The 22,915-nt window shown below is 41.5% G+C and overlaps 1 protein-coding gene across 1 annotated transcript; it reads right to left on the reverse strand.

The window, feature by feature from the left end:
• Nucleotides 1-17,592: 17,592 nt before the first annotated feature.
• On the reverse strand, nucleotides 17,593-19,474 carry LOC107768376 (pectinesterase-like). Its single transcript, NM_001324976.1, has 2 exons — nucleotides 18,520-19,474; nucleotides 17,593-18,305 (listed from the first exon to the last, which is right to left on the reverse strand). The coding sequence occupies exons 1-2, from the start codon at nucleotides 19,472-19,474 to the stop codon at nucleotides 17,593-17,595; spliced, it is 1,668 nt and encodes a 555-aa protein (NP_001311905.1).
• Between the last annotated feature and the right edge of the window lie 3,441 nt (nucleotides 19,475-22,915).

A 22,915-nucleotide genomic window follows, 5' to 3' on the forward strand; every position in this document is an offset into this window, starting at 1 on the left:
CTTAGACTTGAATCCGAGGGTGATTTGGTGTTTCGGCATTGCTTTGAGTGTTCCGAGGGTTGGTACAAGTTTGAATAGTATTATGTAACTTGTTGGCATGTTTGGTTGAGGTCTCGAGGGCCTCGAGTGTGTAACGGAAGTTGAATTGGATTTAGGAAAATCTGAAGTTGGCTGAACCTATCATAATCGCACCTGCGTGTATGGGACCGCAAGTGCGGCACCACAGAAGCGTGTAGGGGACCGCAGGTGCGGTCTGAGGCAATGTCGAAATTGGTCGTAGATGTGGCCCAGGTACTGCGGAAGCGGCACCGCATCTGCGGGTAAGAGGTCGCAGGTGCGGAATGTAACGACCCGACCGGTCATTTTGAGCTCTAGCGCATCGTTTAGCGGTTTGAGGCCGAGAGCAGCTTCACTTCAGGTATTATGACTTATGCGCATGGTCGGAATTGAATTTCGGGAAGTTCGGGGTTGAATAAGAAAGAGAATTCTCATTTCGGAAGCTTTAAGTTAGAAGAATTGACTAAGATCGAATTTTTGAGTAAACGACCTCAGAATCAGGATTTGAAGGTTCCAGCAGGTTCAGATGATGATTTCGAACTTGGGCATAGCCCGGATCGGGTTTTGGATGACCCGGGAGCGTTTTGGCGCATATCGTGGAAGTTAGCAATTTGGAAGAAATTTCATAAGTTTGGCTTGAAGTGCATTTCAGCGTAATCGATGTCCGTTTGGGATTTCGAGTCTAGGAGTAGCTCCGTATGGTGGTTCTGGAGTTGGGAGCATGATCAGAAGTGAATTTGGAGGTTCGTAGGTCATTTTGAAGTCATTTGGCTAAAGATAGAAATTTGACAGTTTTTGAGAAGTTTGACCGGAAGTGGACTTTTTTATATCAAGGTCGGAATCTGATTCTGGAAGTTGGAGTAGGTCCATAATGCCAAATGTGACTTGTGTGCAAAATTTGGGGTCAATCGGACGTGATTTGGTAGGTTTAAACATCGAGAGTAGAAGTTTAAAGTTCTAAAGTTCATAAAGCTTGGATTGGAGGTCGATTCGTAGCTTTAGCGTTGTTTGATATGATTTGAGGCCTCGAGCGAGTCCGTAATGTGTTTTGGGACTGGTTGGTATGATTGGTTGGGGTCCCCGGGGCTTCGAGTGGATTCCGGGTGATTAACGGATCAAAAATGGAATTTTTGGAAGGCTGAAGTTGTTGGTTGTTGTCATAATTGCACCTGCGAGAAATGGGCCGCAGGTTAGGAGCCGCAAAAGCGGCCAGAAGAGCCGCAGATGCGGTATTGGCGGAGGAGAGCTGGGACCGCAGATGCGGAAAGTGCTGGAGGCAGTGGGTGGTTTTATAGTCGGGTTTTGGCCATTTCCTCTCATATTTTCTTGGCTTGGGCGATTCTTGGAGGGTTTCAAGAGAGGATTTTCATCATCAATGATAAGGTAGGCTATTCCCCACCTATCTTGAGTTAAATACATGATTATATATGGATTTGGGCATGGAAATTTGTAGAAAACTTGGGGTTTGAGGGAAAACCTAGAAAATTGATATTCTTGGAATTTGACCACGATTTTGGGTATGGAATTAAGAGAAAATCATATATTTGAGTTCGTGAGTTCATTGGTAAGGGAAAACCTAGAAAATTGATATTCTTGGAATTTGACCACGATTTTGGGTATGGAATTAAGAGAAAATCATATATTTGAGTTCGTGAGTTCATAGGTAAGCTTTATCTTCGAAAAATTTAGGAATCCGGGCACGTGGGCCCGAGGCATTTGTGTCAACTTTGTGATCGGGGTTAGGAATTGCTATGAATTGGATTGTAATGAGTAATTGAACGTATATTAATGGGTTTACATAATTGTTTGCTAGTTTTGGAGCATTGGAGCATCGGTTTGAGTCACCGGAAGGGCTTGGAAGCCGGTTTGGAGCTTCGGAGCGAGGTGAGTCTCCTTTCTAACCTTGTAAGAGGGAATTGTCCCCATAGGTAAAATAATTGGTTATGTGCTCCTAATTGTGGGGGCTACGTACGCACGAGGTGACGAGAGTCCGTGCGTAGCTACTATTATGATATTGTCTGGGTAGTCTAGGATCCAAAAGCATGCTATACTTGGAATATCTGTAACCTTATTGACAGTTGATTGCTTAAATCTCGTCGAATTGGTAAATAGATTTCTAAAAAGAATTAAACTTTATTTTTTTTCTAAATTGTTAAAAGAGACTTGGTTTTCTTTGGGTAATTGTTTACTGATGACTTCTTGATTGATTGCATGTGCGTGTTTAAATTCTGGAACAGGCCGAACGCCTCGGCAGATTAAATAGATGCATCGATGGTTCGTGCCGTTCGACCCTCGGCAGTGCACAGTTTAAATATTGTTGTATCGGGCCGTACCACCTCGGCAGGATTTGCGCATGCTTGTATTGCTTGCCTTGAGATTATTTGAGATTGATACTTGCTCTCCCTGACTTGAGCTAATTGGAAACTATTGGATTATGAATCCGGAGACTTTTAATATAAAAGGGAACTTTCACCTGTTCGTGACTTACTTAAAATTACTGTCATTCTTAATAAATCCATGATTACTCGCATCAATAATATATTATCATTGGACCACTAGTAAGTGTCAAAGTCGACTTCTTGTCTCTACTTCTTCGAGATTAGATGGGATACTCATTGGTGCACATTATTTTCGTACTCATACTACACTTGCTGTGCATTTTTGTTGCACGGGCACATGCATCTCTAGTGGCCTAGTGGGCGTAGCAGCATGGTTGATACGGAGACTTAGGTGGGTTGCACTTCTCGAGCCGACCCGCAACCAGCAGAGTCTCTTTCAGATTATTGTACTTACTTTCTGTCCAATTTGTATTTCGGACAGCTGTTGTATTATATTGTTTCCTAGAGATAGTTCATGCACTTGTGACACCGGGTTCTGGGATGGTTTTTGGATTATTCAGTATTAAGTTTGTTAAAGACTTCATGGTTATTTCGGTAAATCTCATTATTTATTATTTGATGTATAAAGAAAATGATTTCAACAAATGCTAAAAAAAATTGGAACTTAATTGAGTATTTATGGTTGGCTTGCCTGACAGTGGTGTCCGGCGCCATCATGACCCTTAGTGGATTTTGGGTCGTGACAACATGGTATCAGAGCACTAGGTTCCCTTAGGTCTCACGAGTCACGAGCAAGTCTAGTAGAGTCTCCGGATCGGTACGGAGACGTCTGTACTTATCTTCGGTAGGCTACAGGGCCGTTAGGAGTACTTCCCTTCTTGATTCCTCATCATGTGATTTGATTCCTTTGAGGCTTATGCCCTTGTTTCTTTCCTACTCAATCTTATGCGACGCAAAGCGCTTGTTATAAATCGAGAATTGAAGAATTGTAATGGTACTACAGATGTGGTGCGGGATGTTTCTCCCGGTATAGTTGGTTGGATTATTATCGTTGCCTTGTGGGGGATATTCTATTGTTTCAGCCCAGTAGCGGTACTTCTGAGGGCTCTGGGGCTAGGCACAAGTTGCCATGATGCTTATGAACGATTGTTCCGCAGTATTGATATTATAGTAGGATGTTTTCCTACTTGTCGGGGTAATGAATGACTTGAAGGGAGGTTTACTCAGTGCATGATCTAGAGATTCGGTATTTTATTCCCGGTAGGGGAAAGGTGATCGGGCTAAGAATGTTCAGATTCGGGTTGATGGGGTAACGAGACTTGGTATTTTCGAGCGTGGTGGAGTTTTCATCTGCGATGTAGTGTCGTCGTCCTCAATTGTATGTGTTAATATCGCCGGTGTTATGGTCTTCTGCAATTTGCCTTGGGGTAGGATATTGTGAAATAATATTGGAGAAACGACTGTTAGATATCGCGGGGTGCGGTGGCGCAGGATTGAATCGGTGTTCCTAATGTTGACGGCTCGAGAAAGATGATCTTTGGAAAGGTTTAAAGTTAGTAGCGATTTATGGGTTCAAGTGCTATAGGGATAGATTTTATTTAAGGCAACAACTGAGCAGCAAAGGATGAGGAAGGACATGTGGGAAGTGTCAGGCGATGGCTAAAATTTCTAGAAGGCCAAGTATAAGAAGCAAAGGTCGAGTAGCCGATTAAGGGGATGAGTTCCGTCAAGGTGGGAGAGTGGCGGAGTTACATATGGGCATTGTGGTAGAATGACTATGCACCTTAAGGAGAGTTTGGAATGACTTGGGAATTTTAGTGATTGGTGATTGAGGTCTACAGATTTAATTTGAAGTATGGGCTATTATGCGGCAGGAGATTTGATATAACGGGAAGGAGCTGCTTGAATGAAGAAGGATACAACATAACTTCGAATTGGAAGGATGTTGCCGCACATTTAATTGATGTCCACGATGGGTGAATAGACTTGTGCAGCTAGAGAGTAAGCTCGGACTCGGGATGGGTTATTGATGTCGTAGTGTTTGTACCCCGTGCAACAGCGTTAGAAGATGTCGGGAAGTGATTTCCATAGGTGGGTTATCCCCTGTGAGCAGGTTAGCGGTCGCGTGGTTGGCGAGGCTTCTGCGAAGAATCCGATGGGTTGTACAACAAAGAGATCGGTCATGCGAATGTGGTTGATGATTCAGAATATAAAAAGGGGGTTTATAGGAAGATTTCGAGAATTTGGTGGGTGATCGGGCAAGGTTATGTCAATAAGAGATAAAGAATCCTCGTGAATTCTAGAGTTGTGTAATAGTGGCTTCGAGCTAAGTGGGAGAGTCCCACCACCTATGATTGGGTTGCATGGCTAACTACTTGTGAAGTTTCTGGTTATTAGCATATTGATGGGTCATTTCAGCTACGGGAAAGGAACATAAGTGGTAATTTGTGCAAAAGAATTGTTAAAGGTGTGATATGATTGGCCTTATTGGCTCATGCTCAGACTTGGGGAAGGATTCAGGATTTATGCCTTGTATAGGTGCGGGTTTTCAAGGGAAGTGATTCTGCAGGGTGCTTCGTTGAGAGGGTATTCATGTGCTAGAAGATTCATGGAGCTGATTATATTTGGGGCCAAGTCAGAGCAAGTGGCTCTCAACAACGGTCCTAGTGGATTCAAAGGGGTGAAGTTTGGTGCCTAATGATTTTGAGCCTATAAGTACGGTTAAGAATCACGCTTTTATAGCAGCTTATGAGAAGAGGCCTAGAATGTCCTATGATGTTTTGAATTGCAGTATAGCAATTGTGGGGTATGAAATGGTTCGTGGGATTTGAGACAGCATGGTCTCGTGATTCAAGGTCACTCGGGATGAGTGCAGATGGAGTGTGTTATGTGTTGAATGGAGTTATTATTATTTCTAAGGCAATCAAGGATAAATTAGAAGAAGATAGATTGGCTAGCCATAGTTGAGTTGGCATATCGGTGGTAGTGATCAGATCCTTCAGCGTGATCAAGTTACGCAAGTGATTGTGACGGAACGTGTGAGGCTTGTCGGTCACCGTAATTGATGTTATTCAGAAGCATTCTACTATTAAGGCATGTTATGTGGAGGCGGATTCCGAAGGGGCTATGGTGGCTTAGACCACTACTTAGAGATTTGTATATTCTACGGTTATGAGAATTCACCTGTGTGTTACTATGGTTCCCCTGAAGTGAGTTAGGTGAAAAGTTTTTATATGATGAAGCGTTAACCTATTAGCGGTTCCGGAGTTATGATGAAAATTGTGTTCTATCGCATATTGGCATGATGGGTGCAGTAAGTGGTATGGAAATTGAAGTAAGGACCAAGGTGGCAGTTCGGTGTTGACAAGGATGTCACAGGCTCGGATGAGCAGGAAGGGAGTTTCGATGTCTAAAGTAAGTTGGTATTGTCCTCAGCGTCACCTGAGATTGGTGCTTTGTGAAAAAGGCTTTGCATCTTGGTTAAGGATTCTTGATCGCTTTTCAGCGTTAGTGCAGCCGGTAGTTTGGATGTACAGACCTGTTATCTGTTACGAAAGGTTGTGGGAGCGTTCCCCACGGGAAGGTTGTATAAGTGTGGCATGTAGCCACTTGATTGATTGAAGAGTTAAACCCAGTATGAAGATTGTAGTGATGTCGTTGAATTGAGAATTAATGCCTGGAAGGCACGCAGTTTATTGGGTTGCGGACTGTGGAGGATTACTCCGGCAATGATGGTAGTTCTTATGTGTTATGAGAAAAAGGGGAGTTATCATGGACCTTTGAAAGGTATTAGCCTAGTTCAGTGCGATCAAAATCAGCTTGAGGTCTGTGGATGGATTTAAAGGTGAAGATGGGCCTTATATCAGGCCGAATGTGTTCATTTCAGCATAGCGCTCCTTATGGAGGAGTATTCAAACATGGAGTGTTCTTTCGTCGTCAGCTATTTCATGTAATAATGTATTGCATCGTGTGAGTTGTGAGACAGCTTGGTGAATTTCTTATGTGTTGAGGTTCTGCGTAGAGATGATGTTATATGAGCAAGATGGCTCTCGATATTCAGATCGTATGTCGCACCTCAGTTGTGCTTGAGTTTTGTAGCCTATGGCGCTATATGTCTCCCCAGGAATGGTATTATGCACTTAGTGTGCTTGTGACCGATATTCGGTATTTTGTTGTAATGAGCAATCTGGCTCGGTGTGTAACTCCTTTATGAATTTTATGTGTGGATCAGGTGGCACACCGCCATGTGTATGTTGTTTGAATTGGGTTGCGCGCCGCAATAGTGTGATGTTGAGTACAGATTCCTATATCTGTTTTTATATGTTTTGTTTCCTACCTTTCTGAGGAAAACTCATATTAGTTGTGTGCCGCGTCGCATGTATGATTCGCGAGCGGATTGTTTGTTTAATTATGTTGACCGCGTCGCATGTATAATTCGCGAGCGGGGTAATTAGATTTCCTTTTCAGAGTTCATTTTCCTTTTGTATCGCGTTCGGATTGGTAGCCTATTGGCAAGTTATGGCGTAATATGGGATTTTTCATCATGTCCGGGGTGGCTTATTGCTTGAGCAGTTCGTACTGGGTGAGACGAGATTATTGGATTTAGGATCATTGCAATCTGATTATACGAAGTATTTTAAGGAGCAAAGACCATTATTTGGTTCAGAACGAGGTGATGGTTCCTGTCAGGAGTATAAACCTAATGAATTGTGGATTCGGCAGTTGGTTATGAATTTCTACACATATCTTCCATCGTGGCGGTATTGTAAGAGTTAGAACAAGACCTATGTATGTAATGAGGTGCAATGGGAGCATCAGATTCGTGGAATTTTGACTAATTTGACCAGAGAATATTATTGTGGTTCTGTGAGTAAAGTGGTGCAAGGTGTGAATTCAGCAAAAGTATGTAGTCATGTCTTGGTGCAGCGTGTAGTGATTGATACGGTGAGCATATGTTGGAAACAGGCATGGTAGAGGATTCCGGATATTGGAATTGGGCTCTACGGCTTATTCGCGTAAGTGAAAAAGGATATCTCAGATTGATCGAGCTAGGGTGCCCGACCGAATTGTGGTAGAACGGGTAGGTGCTCGAGGTGTCAAACAGTAATTTCGGATAACTCTAGCACAGTTCTTAGCACGTTCGAGGACGAACGTATGTTTGAGTGGGAGAGAATGTAACGACTCGACCGGTCGTTTTGAGCTCTAGCGCGTCGTTCAGCAATTTGAGGCTGAGAGCAGCTTCACTTCAGGTATTATGACTTGTGCGCATGGTCGGATTTGAATTTCGGGAAGTTCGGGGTTGAATTGGAAAGAGAATTCTCATTTCAGAAGCTTTAAGTTACAAGAATTGACTAAGATTGAATTTTTAAGTAAACGACCTCGGAATCGGGATCTGAAGGTTCCAACAGGTTCGTATGATGATTTCGGACTTGGGCATATGCCCGGATCGGGTTTTGGATGACCCGGGAGCGTTTTGGCGCATATCGTGGAAGTTAGTAGTATGGAAGAAATTTCATAAGTTTAGCTTGAAGTGCATTTTAGTGTTATCGATATCCGTTTGGGATTTTGAGTCTGGGAGTAGCTCCGTATGGTGATTCTGGAGTTGGGAACGCGATCGGAAGTGAATTTGGAGGTCCATAGGTCATTTTGAAATCATTTGGCTTAAGATAGAAATTTTATGGTTTTGAGAAGTTTGACCGAAAGTGGACGTTTTAATATCGGGGTCGGAATCCGATTCTGGAAGTTGGAGTAGGTCCGTAATGCCAAATGTGACTTGTGTGCAAAATTTGGGGTCAATCGGACGTGATTTGATAGGTTTAAACATCGATAATAGATGTTTGAAGTTCTAAAGTTCATAAAGCTTGGATTGGAGGTTGATTCGTGGTTTTAGCGCTGTTTGATATGATTTGAGGCCTCGAGCGAGTCCGTAATGTGTTTTGGGACTGGTGTATGATTAGTTGGGGTCACCGGGGCCTCGGATGGATTTTGGGTGGTTAACGGATCAAAAATAGAATTTTTGGAAGGCTAAAGTTGTCGGTTGCTGTCATAACCACACCAGCGAGAAATGGGCCACAGGTTCGGAGCCGCAGAAGCGGCCAGAAGAGCCACAAATGCGGTATTGGCGGAGGAGAGCTGGGACCGCAGATGCGGTCATTTTGCCGCAAATGCGGGACCGCACCTGCGGTGGAGAAGACACAGAAGCGGAAAGGGCAGCCTAGTGAGGAACCGCAGAAGCGGTATTTGAACCGCACCTGCGGAACCGCAGAAGCAGTCAAGAGACCACAGGTGCGGAAAGTGCTGGAGGCAGTGGGTGGTTTTAAAGTCGGGTTTTGGCCATTTACTCTCATATTTTCTTGGCTTGGGCGATTCTTGGAGGGTTTCAAGAGAGGATTTTCATCATCAATGATAAGGTAAGCTATTCCCCACCTATCTTGAGTTAAATACATGATTATATACGGATTTGGGCATGGAAATTTGTAGAAAACTTGGGGTTTGAGGGAAAACCTAGAAAATTGATATTCTTGGAATTTGACCACGATTTTGGGTATGGAATTAAGACAAAATTATATATTTGAGTTCATGAGTAAGCTTTATCTTCGAAAAATTTAGGAATCCGGGCACGTGGGCCCGAGGGCATTTTTGTCAACTTTTCGATCGGGGTTAGGAGTTGCTATGAATTGGATTGTAATGAGTAATAGAATGTATATTAATGGGTTTACATAATTGTTTGTTAGTTTTGGAGCATTGGAGCATCGGTTTGAGTCGTCGGAAGGGCTTGGAAGCCGGTTTGGAGCTTCGGAGCGAGGTGAGTCTCCTTTCTAACCTTGTAAGAGGGAATTGTCCCCATAGGTGAAATAATTGGTTATGTGCTCCTAATTGTGGGGGCTACGTACGCACAAAGTGACGAGAGTCCGTGCGTAGCTACTATTATGATATTGTCCGGGTAGTCTAGGACCCAAAAGCATGCTATACTTGGAATATCTGTAACCTTATTGACAGTTAATTGCTTAAATCCCATCGAATTGGTAAATGGATTTCTAAAAAGAATTAAACTTCATTTTTTTCTAAATTATTCAAAGAGAATTGGTTTTCTTTGGGTAATTGCTTCCTAATGACTTCTTGATTGATTTCCTGTGCGTGTTTAAATTCTGAAACGGGCCGAACGCCTCGGCAGATTAAATAGATGCATCTATGGTTTGTGTCGTTCGACCCTCGGCAGTGCACAGTTTAAATATTGTTGGATCGGGTCGTACGACCTCGGCAGGATTTGCGCGTGCTTGTATTGCTTGCCTTGAGATTATTTGAGATTGATACTTGCTCTCCCCGACTTAAGATAATTGGAAACTATTGGATTATGAATCCGGAGACTTTTAATATAAAAAGGAAATTTCACATGTTCATGACTTACTTAAAATTAGTGGCATTCTTAATAAATCCATGATTACTCGCATTAATATTATATTATCATGGACCACTAGTAAGTGTCGAAGTCGACCACTTGTCTCTACTTCTTCGAGATTAGACGGGATACTCATTGGGTACACATTATTTTCGTACTCATACTACACTTGCTGTGTATTTTTATTGCACAGGCACATGCATCTCTAGTGGCCTAGTGGGCGTAGCAGCATGGTTGATACGGAGACTTAGGTGAGCTGAACTTCTCGAGCCGACCCGCAGCCAACAGAGTCTCTTTCAGATTATTGTACTTACTTTCTGTCCAATTTGTATTTCAGACAGCTGTGTATTATATTGTTTCCTGGAGATAGCTCATGCACTTGTGACACCGGGTTCTGGGATGGTTTTTGGATTATTCAGTATTAAGTTTGTTAAAGACTTCATGGTTATTTTGGTAAATCTCTTTATTTATTAATTGATGTATAAAGAAAATGATTTCAACAAATGCTAAAAAAAATTGGAACTTAATTGAGTATTTATGGTTGGTTTGCCTGACAGTGGTGTCCGACACCATCACGACCCTTAGTGGATTTTGGGTCGTGACACGGAAGTTGGGCTTGAATGAAAAGATGCAGGTGCGGTCCACTTGCCGCAAAAGCAGGACCGTAGGTGTGGTCCCATGACTGCAGAAGCGGATATCACTGGTCAGAAAAAGGGAAGAACGAGGGTTTGAACTCGAAACTTGGAAAAAATGATTTGGAGCTCGGCTGAGGGTGATTTCTCGAGGGTTTTTGAAAGAGAAACATTGGGTAACGATTTCTATCTTGATTTTGATCCTAGAACTATAATCTATTGTTGTTTTCCTCTTCTAATTATTGGGGGTAAAAGTTTGGGAAATGGGGGAAGGTTTTCCCAATTAAAATTTTGAGTTTCGAGTGGGGTTTTGACGTCAGATTTTGGTGATTTTTATTCAAGTGTGTTCGTGAGTGATCGGGGGTTCTGATTTTGTAAATTGTATCCAATTCTGAGACGTGGCCCCAGGGGACTTTTTGGGTGATTTTCATAATTTTGTGTATTAGCTTTGAATTAATTAGTTGAATTAGTTATTTGAAGTATATTTACATTATGCAATTACTTTGAATAGATTTGGGCCATTTGGAGTTGGGTACTCGTGGCAAGAACGTGATTTCGAGTTGATTGAGCTGGTTCGAGGTAAGTGGCTTGCCTAACCTTGTGTGGGGGAACTCCCCTTAGGATTTGATATTGTTGTTATATGAGTATCGTGTACGTGAGGTGACGAGTGCATACACATACTAATTGTTGAAAATCCCATTTTCATTAAGCTTATACCTATGTTTTCTTATAATTTAGCAAATACACCTTGAAGCCTCTTGTTTAGATTAGGAAAAGCATGCTTACGTGACTTAATTGTCTTACCTGCTTTAATTGCCTACTTGTAATCTGTGCAGAATGTTAGAGTAGAAACTCCTATTTGATTCTTGAATAGAATTGTATATTCTCTGAGATGGTTGTGTGTTTACTTTGGGACTACGGGACGATATTCCAGGAGATCCCCCTGCTTGTTTACTTTGGGACTACGGATCGGTATTCCAGTAGATCCCCCTACACATTTATGATTGGGACTACGGGATAGCACCCGGTAGATTTCCCATACTAGATATTTACTTTGGGACTACAGATTGGTATTCCGGGAGTTTCCCCTGTACATTTATGATTCGAACTACGGGACGATATCCCGGGATATCCCCTGTTGCTATTTTTGTGTACTGAGTTAAATTCTTTCTGTGATTTTATTCATTATAGACTGTTAGCACTTTAATTATATTATCGTATTCTATACTGCTTTAACTTGTTTTTCTTTATATATAACCAGTAGGTCCCTGACCTTCCTCGTCACTACTCGATCGAGGAGGCTTGGCACTTACTAGGTACCACTGTGGTGTACCCATGCCCTTCTTTGCATATATTTTTCGTGTGCAGATCCAGGTCATTCGGCTCAGCCATACTATCAGTAAGGCGAGGCGATCTTTAGAGACTTTGAAGTACAACTGCCGCATCTGCAGACCGAGGAGTCCCTCTCTATTCTCCCCTCTAGCTTTAGCTCTCCTATATTTACTTTTGTTTAGACATTCTGGAGTTAGAACATTTTGTAGTTATTCAACAGCTTCCATGAGATTTCCGGTTTTGGGAGTGTTTGTATTGATTGAGAGTGTTGTTATTGTATATGCCGAACGACATCTTATACTATTCTATTTTATTACTCGTAAATTGCTAGTTTTCGTATCTTTGTTTCTGTCTTCCGCAAATTGTTAGACTTACCTAGTCGTAGCGACTAGGTGCCATCATGATAGTTCACGAAGGGTGAACTTGGGTCGTGATAAGCTGGTATCAGAGCCCTAGGTTCATAGGAGTCATGAATCACAAGCCGATTTATTAGAGTCTCACGGATCGGTACGGAGACGTGTGTACTTATCTATGAGAGGTTATGTAACTGTTAGGAAAATTCCTCTTCATTTGATTTTCTTGTCGTGCGAGATTTTTGATATCACAATTCTAAACTCCTGTCTTCTACTCTCTCATAGATGGTGAGGACACGTGCTACCGGAGATGACAAGGCACCCGCGCCCCATGCTAGAGCCGTCAGAGGTAGGGGCCGGGTGAGGCCGAGGACGCACCCGTGGTGCAGCCAGAGCACTCGTGCGAGCTGCTACCGAGGAGCCACCAGCAGCTCCAGTCAGAGCCCAGGCACCTGATATGCCTACTACTACTACTATTCCAGCTCTACTACACCTACTACACCTAATACGCCTACGCCTACTGCTACTACTCTTCAGGAGACTCTTGTACAGTTCGTGAGCATGTACACCACCCTAGCTCATGCAGAGTTGATTCCCCTTGCTGCAGCCACATCCTAGGCTGGGGGAGGAGCACAGACTCCCGCCGCCCGCACTCCTGAGCAACGAGTCCAGGTTGATTAGATCCTAGAGGTTATACCGATACCGCCTGTAGCCCTAATTCAACCCGAGGATAAGGCAGCAACTTCAGAGGTTGAGCAGTGGAGGCTTGAGAGGTTCAAGAAGTATAAGCCTCCTATATTCAGTGATCTAGCATAAGATGACGCCCTAGGATTTTTGGAGGAGTGTTACCGTATCCTCCGCACTGTGGGTATATCGGGATCGAGTGGGGTTTCTTTCACTGCCTTCCAGCTTCGAGGAGCAACCTATTAGTGGTGGAGTACTTTGGCATTGGACAGTCAGCTGAGGCAGTTTCCCTTACTTGGACTCAGTTTTCAAATATGTTCCTGAGAGAGTTTGTCTCTCAGAGCCTCAAGGACGCATGGCGTGCAAAGTTTGAGCATTTGCGCCAGGGCACTATGACTGTTTTGGAGTATGTTGTCTGTTTTACTGACTTGGCTAGGCATGCACCAGCCTTAGTTTCTATAATTCGTGAGAGAGTTTGCTAGTTTATTGAGGGGCTCATTCCCAACATCAGGTCTAGTATGGCTCCGGAGTTGAAGATGGATATTTCTTATCAGCAGGTGGTGAGCATTGCTAGGAGAGTAAAGGGTATGCATGCTCGGATTAGAGAGGAGAGGGAGGCCAAGAGGTCTCGAGAGTCGGGCCATTATTCTGGTGCCCGTGCCCCAGCTACAGTTCGTCATGGTAGGGGTTATATGAGTCGCCCCGTTCATTCAGCTCTTCCAGCAGCCTGTGGTATTCCAGCTCCTTCTAGACCTCAGGAGCCTTATATGCACCTCCAGTATCTAGTACGCCTCCTACGCAGGGTGCTTTCAGTGGTCAATCCAGCAGACCTAAGCCAAGCCAGTCACAGCCGCCACGTCCTCCCAGAGCTTGTTTTGAGTGTAGTGACACACGCCATATGATGAGGGATTGCCCCAGACTTAGGAGGGGTGCACCTCCACAGACTTCTCAGCCACAGCGTGCCCCGCAGAGTTCCCAGGCTATGATCACAGCACTAGTTGCTGCCCCACCTACTCAGTCGGCTAGAGGTGGAGGTCAGGGAGGTAGAGGTCGTCCTAGAGGGGGAGTCTAGGCCAAATATTATGCCCTTCCTGCCCGTACCGAGGCTGTCGACTCCAATTCTGTCATCACAGGTATTGTCCTGGTTTGTCATAGAGATGCATCGATTTTATTCGATCCAGGCTCCACCTATTCTTATGTATCTTCTTATTTTGCCCCGCATTTGGGTGTATCTCGGGATTCTTTGAGTTCCCCTATTTATGTTTCTACTCCTGTAGGAGATTCTCTTGTTATGGATCACGTTTATCGGTTGTGTTTGGTTGCTCTCAGTGGTTTTGAGACCAAAGCCGATTTATTATTGCTCAGCATAGTAGATTTTGATGTTATCTTGGGCATGGACTGGTTGTTGCCCCATTATGCTATTCTTGATTGTCACGCCAAAACCATGACGTTGGCTATGCCAAGTGTACCGCGAGTAGAGTGGATGGGTACTTTAGATCAGACTCCCAGTAGAGTTATTTCTTTCCTTAAGGCTCAACGAGTGGTTGAGAAGAGGTGTGACGCGTATATAGCTTATGTGAGAGATGTCAGTATTGATACCCCTACAGTTGATTCAGTCCCAGTAGTACGGGATTTTTCTGATGTGTTTCCAGCTGATCTTCCGAGCATGCCGCCCTATAGAGATATTGATTTTGGCATTGATCTGTTGTCGGGCACTCAGCCCATTTCTATTCCTTCGTACCGTATGGCTCCTCCTAAGTTGAAGGAGTTGAAGGATCAGTTATAAGAATTGCTTGATAAGGGTTTTATTCGGCCCAGTGTATCACCTTGGGGTGCTCCTGTCTTGTTTGTGAAGAAAAGGATGGTTTCATGCGTGTGTGCATTGATTGTCGCCAGTTGAACAAAGTTACAGTGAAGAACCGGTATCCTTTGCCTCATATTGATGATTTGTTTGACCAGCTACATGGTGCACGAGTATTTTCTAAAATTGACTTGCGTTCAGGTTACCATCAGTAGAAAATTCGAGAGCCAGACATCCCAAAGACTGCTTTCAGGACTCGATATGGTCATTACGAGTTCCTTGTTATGTCATTTGGGCTGACCAATGCCCCAGCAGCCTTCATGCATTTGATGCACAGTATGTTTTGGCCATATCTTGACTCGTTCGTCATTGTCTTTATTGATGATATTCTGGTATACTACCGGAGTCGGAAAGATCATGAGCAGCATCTGAGGACAATGCTTCAGACTTTGAGAGAAAAGAAGTTATATGCAAAGTTCTCGAAATGTGAGTTTTGGTTGGATTCTGTGGCATTCTTGGGTCACATGGCATCGAGTGAGGGGATAAAGGTGGATCCGAAGAAAGTGGAAGCAGTGCAAAGTTGGCCTAGACCATCCTCAACTACAGAGATCCACAGTTTTCTTGGCTTGGCGGGTTATTACCGTCGATTTGTTGATGGGTTTTCATCTATTGCAGCACCTATGACCAGGCTGACTCAAAAGGGTGCTCCGTTCTAGTGGACGGAAGAGTGTGAGGCGAGCTTCCAGAAACTCAAGACAGTTTTGACTACAGCCCCAGTTTTGATATTACCTATAGGTTCGGGGTCTTATACTGTCTATTGTGATGCCTCGAGGATTGGCCTTAGAGCGGTATTGATGTAGGACAGTAGGGTGATTGCCTACACGTCCAGACAGTTGAAGGTACATGAGAAGAATTATCTTGTCCATGATCTCGAGTTAGCTGCTATTGTTCACGCCTTGAAGATCTTGCGTCATTATTTGTACGGTGTTCCTTGTGAGGTTTATACTGATCACCGGAGCTTGCAGCATCTGTTCAAGCAGAAGGATCTTAATTTGCGCTAGAGGAGGTGGTTAGAGCTGCTGAAGGACTATGATATCACCATCTTGTATCACCCGGGCAAGGCCAATATGGTGACTGATGCTTTGAGTCACCGGGCGGAGAGTTTGGGGTACATCTGCCGCGTCCGCAGACCGAGGAGTCCCTCTCTATTCTCCCCTCTAGCTTTAGCTCTCCTGTATTTACTTTTGTTTAGACATTCTGGAGTTAGAACACTTTGTAGTTATTCAACAGCTTGTGATTCCATGAGATTCCAGGTTTTGGGAGTGTTTGTACTGATCGAGAGTGCTGTTATTGTATATGTCGAGCGGTATCTTATATTTTTCTATTTTATTACGCATAAATTGCTAGTTTTCGTATCTTTGTTTCAGTCTTCCACAAATTGTTAGGCTTACCTAGTCGTAGAGACTAAGTGCCGTCACGACAGTTCACGGAGGGAGAACTTGGGTCGTGACAATATGTTGTTAATTACTCATATGAAGGGAACAACGAATAGAATTTAATTACTCCATAACTTGAAATGATCGCCTAGCTCTGACAAATTTCTCAAAGCTAAATATGATTAAAAAAATAAATTAAATTCTCCTCTTTTTAATCTAGAAACTATATTCAACTGTTCGTTTTTAAGAGTCTCTGATTGTCTTGACATACCTACAATAGAGTTGAAGGAAATCATGGAGAAGTCTGCCTAGGGACAAAATAATAGAAGAATCTTCAAACTTTAGATTTCGTCATATAGATGAGGAAGTCATGTTTATATTTGTTTGCTGACGTAGCTCTATAAATTCAATCAGACTTATTACTTATAATTTACACAAATTACATTCAGAAACGGCAACGGATTCCTATTCAGAGCACCTTTTTAAGCAAGCGGTTTCCTTGGAGGTTAGAACTTAAAATCCTTGTAAGACTTTGTGGTATAGTTGATGTAGAAAATCCAAAATTGACAAATATTTAATTGATATCAAAATCCTAATTATCCGGTAAAATCCTAAACACAACAATCCCATGCAATATAGAATTATCTCTTTTAAAAAAACAATTTAATTTCTAAATGGTACCTAAAAGTGTATCAGTATTTTCATTACTATCAATGATTAGAATTATAAATTAATTTAATTAAAAGTAAAGCTGTTGTTTATTTATAACTTTTTACGAAGCCATAAAGTAAGTTCTCACTTCTCAATTGTTGTTGTCACCAATATTTAATGTTTGTTATTTTAATTTCAGTCGTGAAGTATATTATTTTTTCTCATTTTTGAGTTGGTGATGCACTCGATTCCTACCAAATTATAAGCTAATGTCAGGTAAAATTTCCAATGAAGTAACACCAGCTAGCATAAACATAGTGGTCGTTACCGGTGTGTTTGGGCAGTAAAATCCAGAGGGCAGCTTATACTTAAAACTCTGATTCCAAATAATATTCAGCGACCGTATATATCAATTAAGAACTCTGATTCTACCGTAGGGTTTCCTTTTTTAAACCGAAGTAGCATTTTAATTTAGGTTAAGATTAGAGTAAAATAAAGGCATAAAAGTCCATTAATATTTCAAGGATATTTTTGTCGTTCAATATTTAGCGTGTAACATTCGTGTTTTATAATAAATATAGAAGATAGTTCTATAAGTAAAGATTTATACAAGTGATCCGAACTTGTTTAGGACTGACTAATGCATAGTTATTGTTGTATTATTCGACACTACAGAAAGACAAAATATGAGATTATATATTGCTCAAGAAAACTCATATTATAAAATTTTCTCTTATTCAATAATTGTGTCAATTAAAAAATTGACAAACAAATTGGAAGAATGAAATAATTTTATTCAAATAGAGGAGCAAAAAATAATTAATTAGGTAAAACAAAATAGTCCCAAGGGACAAAACATAAACATAATGAAGTAATTGTAATTTTTTTGAAGGTTACATCAAAAAAGTTTACACCTTCATCATGCCAGCCTCATAGGGAATATCAGCCTTAGGAAGGAAGCTATTATCTGTGGGATTAATAAATACACCAGCAGTAAATGAATTTGCAACATCTCCTGAAATTCCCCTCTGGTAACCTCTCCAATGACTAACCCTTTTGTCAAGGCTAGCTCCTGCACCTCTATTCTGATACTCAGCGTACCAACAAGTATGTATTCCAAAATCAGTTATATTCCATGGAGCCCACCCTGATGGATCAATGAATCCGTCGATAAACGATTGCATGATTATTGTTCGTGAATATTCCTTCCATGGACGTCCAAGAAACGCCTTCATTTGTGGTTTTGCTGCTAGGAACTCTGGTTCTGCTTTGATCTCACAATTTTGTATAACGAATGCACCTTTCGAAGCAGATGTGGTCCTTCCCTGAGCAGTTACCATGCAATTCTGCCCATCACCTGGCCTCCTTACTATTAATTTGCAGTTTTGGAATACGGCAGCTGCATCACCAAACACGAAATCTATGGTTCCTGAAATGATACAATCGCGATAAAACTGTCTACCAGAGTGTGCGTATAGTGTGTCTTGATAACCATCGATTTTGCAGTTGTAGATAACTGCCTTGTCAGCATTCACTCGTAGTGCAACTGCTTGTTCTTGTGCTGGTCCTGCTGTGTTCTCGAATCCTATATCCCTAGCCACGAAACCTTCTCCACTAACACCTGCACGCAACAATTTGTAATAATATTTAGAAGGGAGTCTAAAGTTGTTGCCATGTAATCAAAAGGTCACTCCTTCAAGAACCTCTAGCAGAAATGCAAGGTAAGACTGCATACAATAGACTCTTGTGGTCCAGAATGCCTTTTTATTAAGTTACTACTATTTAATTTGATTGAGCGCGGATTTTAAGAAGAAGAGAGAGAGAGAAAGACTTACCAACAGTGCAAGTATGCCAAGTTGAACCAATGCCAGGTCCCTTGACGGACTTATTACCAGTAATTTTGGTCTTGGTTGAGCCTTCACCAATAAACACAACGTTTGTCATGCCTTTTTCAACTTCAACGTATTCTTTGTATATACCAGCCTTGATTAGGATAACAAATGGCTCTGTATTCTTCTTTGGCACAGCTTTAAGTGCATCAGTAATGGTCTTATATTGTCCACTACCATCCTGAGCAACCACGGCATTAGGCTTGGCGTTAGAAATTTGCAGAAGCTTACGGTTACTAGCCTCAACAAACGAAGATTCATCAGTAGTTAACAATTTTCGGCTAAGGCCTGTAGTTTGTGTGATCATTTCACCGAAGCTATTGACCATGGCTAGACCATTGATACTTAGCTCCCGAGTTGTGTTCAATAACTTCACCATTTTCTCACCTGTATCACCATCTGTTTTTTCAAAAGCGTCCAAGCAAGTTTCCTCGTAAGCAACCACAGCGCTAAGCCATGTCTTAAGGTCATCGACGATGTCCTTAATTTTGGTTAGATCAAAGCTTTCCAATTTCGATACAGAAGTCCTTAGATCTTCAATGGCAAGATCAAAGAGCTCTTCACAAGCGTGAAGCGCGTCTTTGGTTTTAGGATCACTAGCTGCTTGCATGATCAAATCAGTGTTCATGATTGCATTTCTAATGTCAGTGACAGTAGCTTCAAATGCCACTTTAATAAAATCCTTTGGCTCAGAAGCATTTTTGGCTGAGGAAAGAGTTTTTTCACAAGTTTGTTTGTAAGGTGTAGGTTGGCACATAGCTTTTACTGATTTTGTAGAAGTTGTGACTTGGCCAGAAGATGAAGTTTCATCATTTTTTGTGAGTGTAACACATGCTGCTACAACACAAGCCACCACAAGAATTGAGGCTATTCCACCAATGACCACTTTCTTATTAGCCATTTTTTAAAATTTTCTTGTTTTTGTTTTTTCTTTTTTGGGGATTTTTGGGGGAAGGATCAAAAGGGAGTTTCCCTATGAAACAACCCCTTTGGTTCTCCTTAGTGAAGAGAGAACTCTCAGGGGTTAATTGAGAAGGCTGTGTTTATTTGCTGTTGTTTCTGATTTGTGATTTCTGTCTTATTTATAGTAGTGAGGAGCAATATATTTGTGTGGATTACCTTCAATTTTTGTTGGAATATGATGATCCGAAATGAACTCTGAATCCTCTCTGTTTTAGCGGTACAATTTTTACTTTGTCAATACCATTCATCCAACCAGTTTGCATGACTTGTTCTCTTCCTTAAATTCGCCGAAAAAATATGAGATTTTTTTTCTTCGTTAACATATCATTCGCCTCAAAAAAAAAAATCAATTATCTCCTCAATATGGACTCATTGATTCTTTAATAATAACACTCATGTATTCAGAATAATATTAGTACAATGTTGTCAAAACTTCAAACCACGGCTTCTCAAAAATATTGAAAACTATGAGTAAAATAATCATAGGATAAATTTTTAAGTGAACACGGATTAAGTGATTCTAGAGATAGAGTCGTTGGGTTTTTTTTTTTCTTCCAATAAAGATATCACCAATAACAATGATGAACCTAGTTAAGCCAAAAATAAAGGGAGGAAATAACAATGAAATTTGGCATGCAGGATCAGTCAATTGAATTCTTAATACTCATTGTTATACGTACTTAAAAGCTTCTGTATTCGGCAAAGTATACAGTGGATTGCTTCTCGGGGGTGTCATAAAATAATTACAATCAAGAGCCTTTTATTCTCATGTATATATTGTCAAGACGTAAAACTCTAATTCTTTTTCTCTTCAGTAAAGAAAATCATTTTTCTTGGTGAACTTGGACTCCAAATATAGTTAATTTTGGTAATTTAATGCTTTTCGGCCCTTTGCTAATTTGATCTACGACATTGTTTACAAAAGCTCACGATCAAAATTATATGACGAGAATAAACATTTAATGAATTAACGTATATCAAATTTTTGTCAAGTTTAGATGCTATAGTTAGGTATGATAATCAACAAAGAACTAATTAGGGAGGAAAGTTAAACAATTAATTACTCAATGTAAGCTCCAAAATGTAGACCAGTGTAACAATGAACAAAGATTGAACATATCCATACTCACATACATACAATAATTCAATGGATAAGAGATCACAATTTTAACTACAGTATAATTATCAGCTCGAAATTTTTGGAAGGTTCTTCTTCCTCTATTAGCTCTAAAAAGAGAACTACTTTATGTTGTTGCTATCTTAATTAATATTCAATGCATATTTTTAGCTTATCTAGGCTTCTGAAGTACCAAATCAGATATTTGATAAAGGAAGAGTTCCTTAAATTTACAAGTGATTCTGTTATGTAAATCAGGACAATGCGAGAAATACGTAGGTGTTTCCTCCAGATTCTTATATAAAAATATTTTGAATCAATATTTATGAATGAAGTAGTAATATGCATGTTTACCCTTAAAATGAGTAACAATTAAATTTATACGCGATTTAAAGGATATGTAATTTAATTTAACACGAATGATCAAAGAACAACAAGTAATAAAATTAAAGAAAAACAAAACGATCAAACCAAGTGTGACGAAATAATTAAGCCTATAGTCAGATCTGAATGCTACAGACCGGTTCCAATTGAGCCCTCAGAATAGATCTCGGTTGTAACTGAATGGATGAACAACTTGAAGAACACTTGAACAATTGCTAAAAGACAAAAGTAAACTTTATTGCTTTGATATGCATATCAATCGTGACCCAAAATATGAAAAAGGTTCCCCCTCTTTATATAGTAAAGGAGTTTCAACCCTAATACAGGTCTAAATAAGGTAAAAATCTTTTCTTCCCTTTTCTACCAAGAAAATACGGTTCGCAGTTGATAACGGGATAAGCAAGATGTAATCGGTCATAAGCAAGATGCACTGAGCCTTACTAGTGCCCATGGTAAAGGACCTACGGTGTCCATTCTCCACTTCATGAACTACCAAGGGGAAAGAACCGGGTGAAGCAGCTCCCCCGGTTGGTAGATCACTGGGGCAATGCCTTTGACATTCGTCATATTTTTGAACAAAGTCCTTCACATCCTTTTCCATTTTGTTCCAGTAATATCCGGCCCAGATCAATTTCCGAACCAATGATTCTGCTCCTGAATGGTTTACGCAAGTACCCTAGTGGACTTCCCTCATCACGTAATCGGTCCCGGGCCCCAAACATCTTGCTAACGGTCTGAAAAACGATCTTCAGTACAGTTTTCCTTCAACTAAGCTAAACCTGGCAGCCTTAGTTCGAAGGGCCCTTGATTATTTGGGGTCCGATGGCAATTTTTCCTTCTGAAGGTAGTCTATATATTTGTTTCTCTAATCCCAAGTCAAACTTGTCGAGTTTACCTCGGTGTTGCCTTCCTCTATCACTGAGCTCATTAATTGTACCACCATTCCGGAATTGAATTCATCGGAGTCGACTGACGATGCTAAATTAGCCAACGCATCAGCCTCGCTATTCTGATCCTAGAGCACATGTTGTAGCGTCCATTCTTTGAACCGATGTAATACCACTTGTAATTTATCCAAGTATCTCCGCATCCGGTCTCATTTGACTTCGAACGTCCCATTAACTTGATTAACAATGAGGAGGGAATCGCACTTGGCTTCGATCATCTCAGCCCCTAGGCTTTTAGCCAGCTCTAGACCTGCAATCATAGCCTCATACTCGGCTTCATTGTTAGTCAACTTCACAGTTCTAATTGATTGCCTTATTATGCTACCCCATGGGGGGTTTCAGTACAATCCCCAACCCGTACCCTTTCGCGTTAGAAGTCTTGTCCGTGAATAGGGTCCAGACCCCCGAGTTAATCCCCGAGCCGAGCAATAAATCTTTATCGACCTCAAGGACTAAAGCCGGTGTAAAATCGACCACAAGTCTGCCAATATCTGAGACTTTATAGCAGTTTGGGGCTTATATTCAATATCATACCCACTAATCTCTACGACCCATTTTGCTAGCCGGCCTAAGAGTTCAGGTTTATGCATAACGTTCCTTAGCTGGTACGAGGTCACGACACATATAGGGTAACATTGAAAATATAGTTTTAATTTCCTGGAGGTGCTTAGTAAGGCAAGTGCTAACTTTTCTAGGTGTGGATACCTTGTTTCGACATCACCTAGGGTTCTACTAACATAACAGATAGGAAACTACATACCTTCTTCTTCCCGAACTAGGACACCACTTACCGCCACCTCGGATACTGCCAAGTAAAGGTACAACTGCTCGTTCGCCTTCGGGGTGTGTAGCAAAGGAGGGCTCAATAAGTATTGTTTGAGCTCTTACAAAGCTTTTTATCACTCCGGGGTCCATGAGAAGTCGCTCTTTT

This window comes from Nicotiana tabacum, chromosome 7 (genome assembly GCF_000715075.1).
Source record: "Nicotiana tabacum cultivar K326 chromosome 7, ASM71507v2, whole genome shotgun sequence".
NCBI classification, from domain to species: domain Eukaryota; kingdom Viridiplantae; phylum Streptophyta; class Magnoliopsida; order Solanales; family Solanaceae; genus Nicotiana; species Nicotiana tabacum.

What these genes read in the sequence shown, in the direction of transcription:
- LOC107768376 (NM_001324976.1), bottom strand. Translation starts at nt 19,474, where the DNA reads ATGGCTAATAAGAAAGTGGTCATTGGTGGAATAGCCTCAATTCTTGTG. An exon ending in TTGGCATACTTGCACTGTTG is followed by an intron (nt 18,306 to 18,519) that starts GTAAGTCTTTCT and finishes TGTTGCGTGCAG; the next exon opens with GTGTTAGTGGAGAAGGTTTC.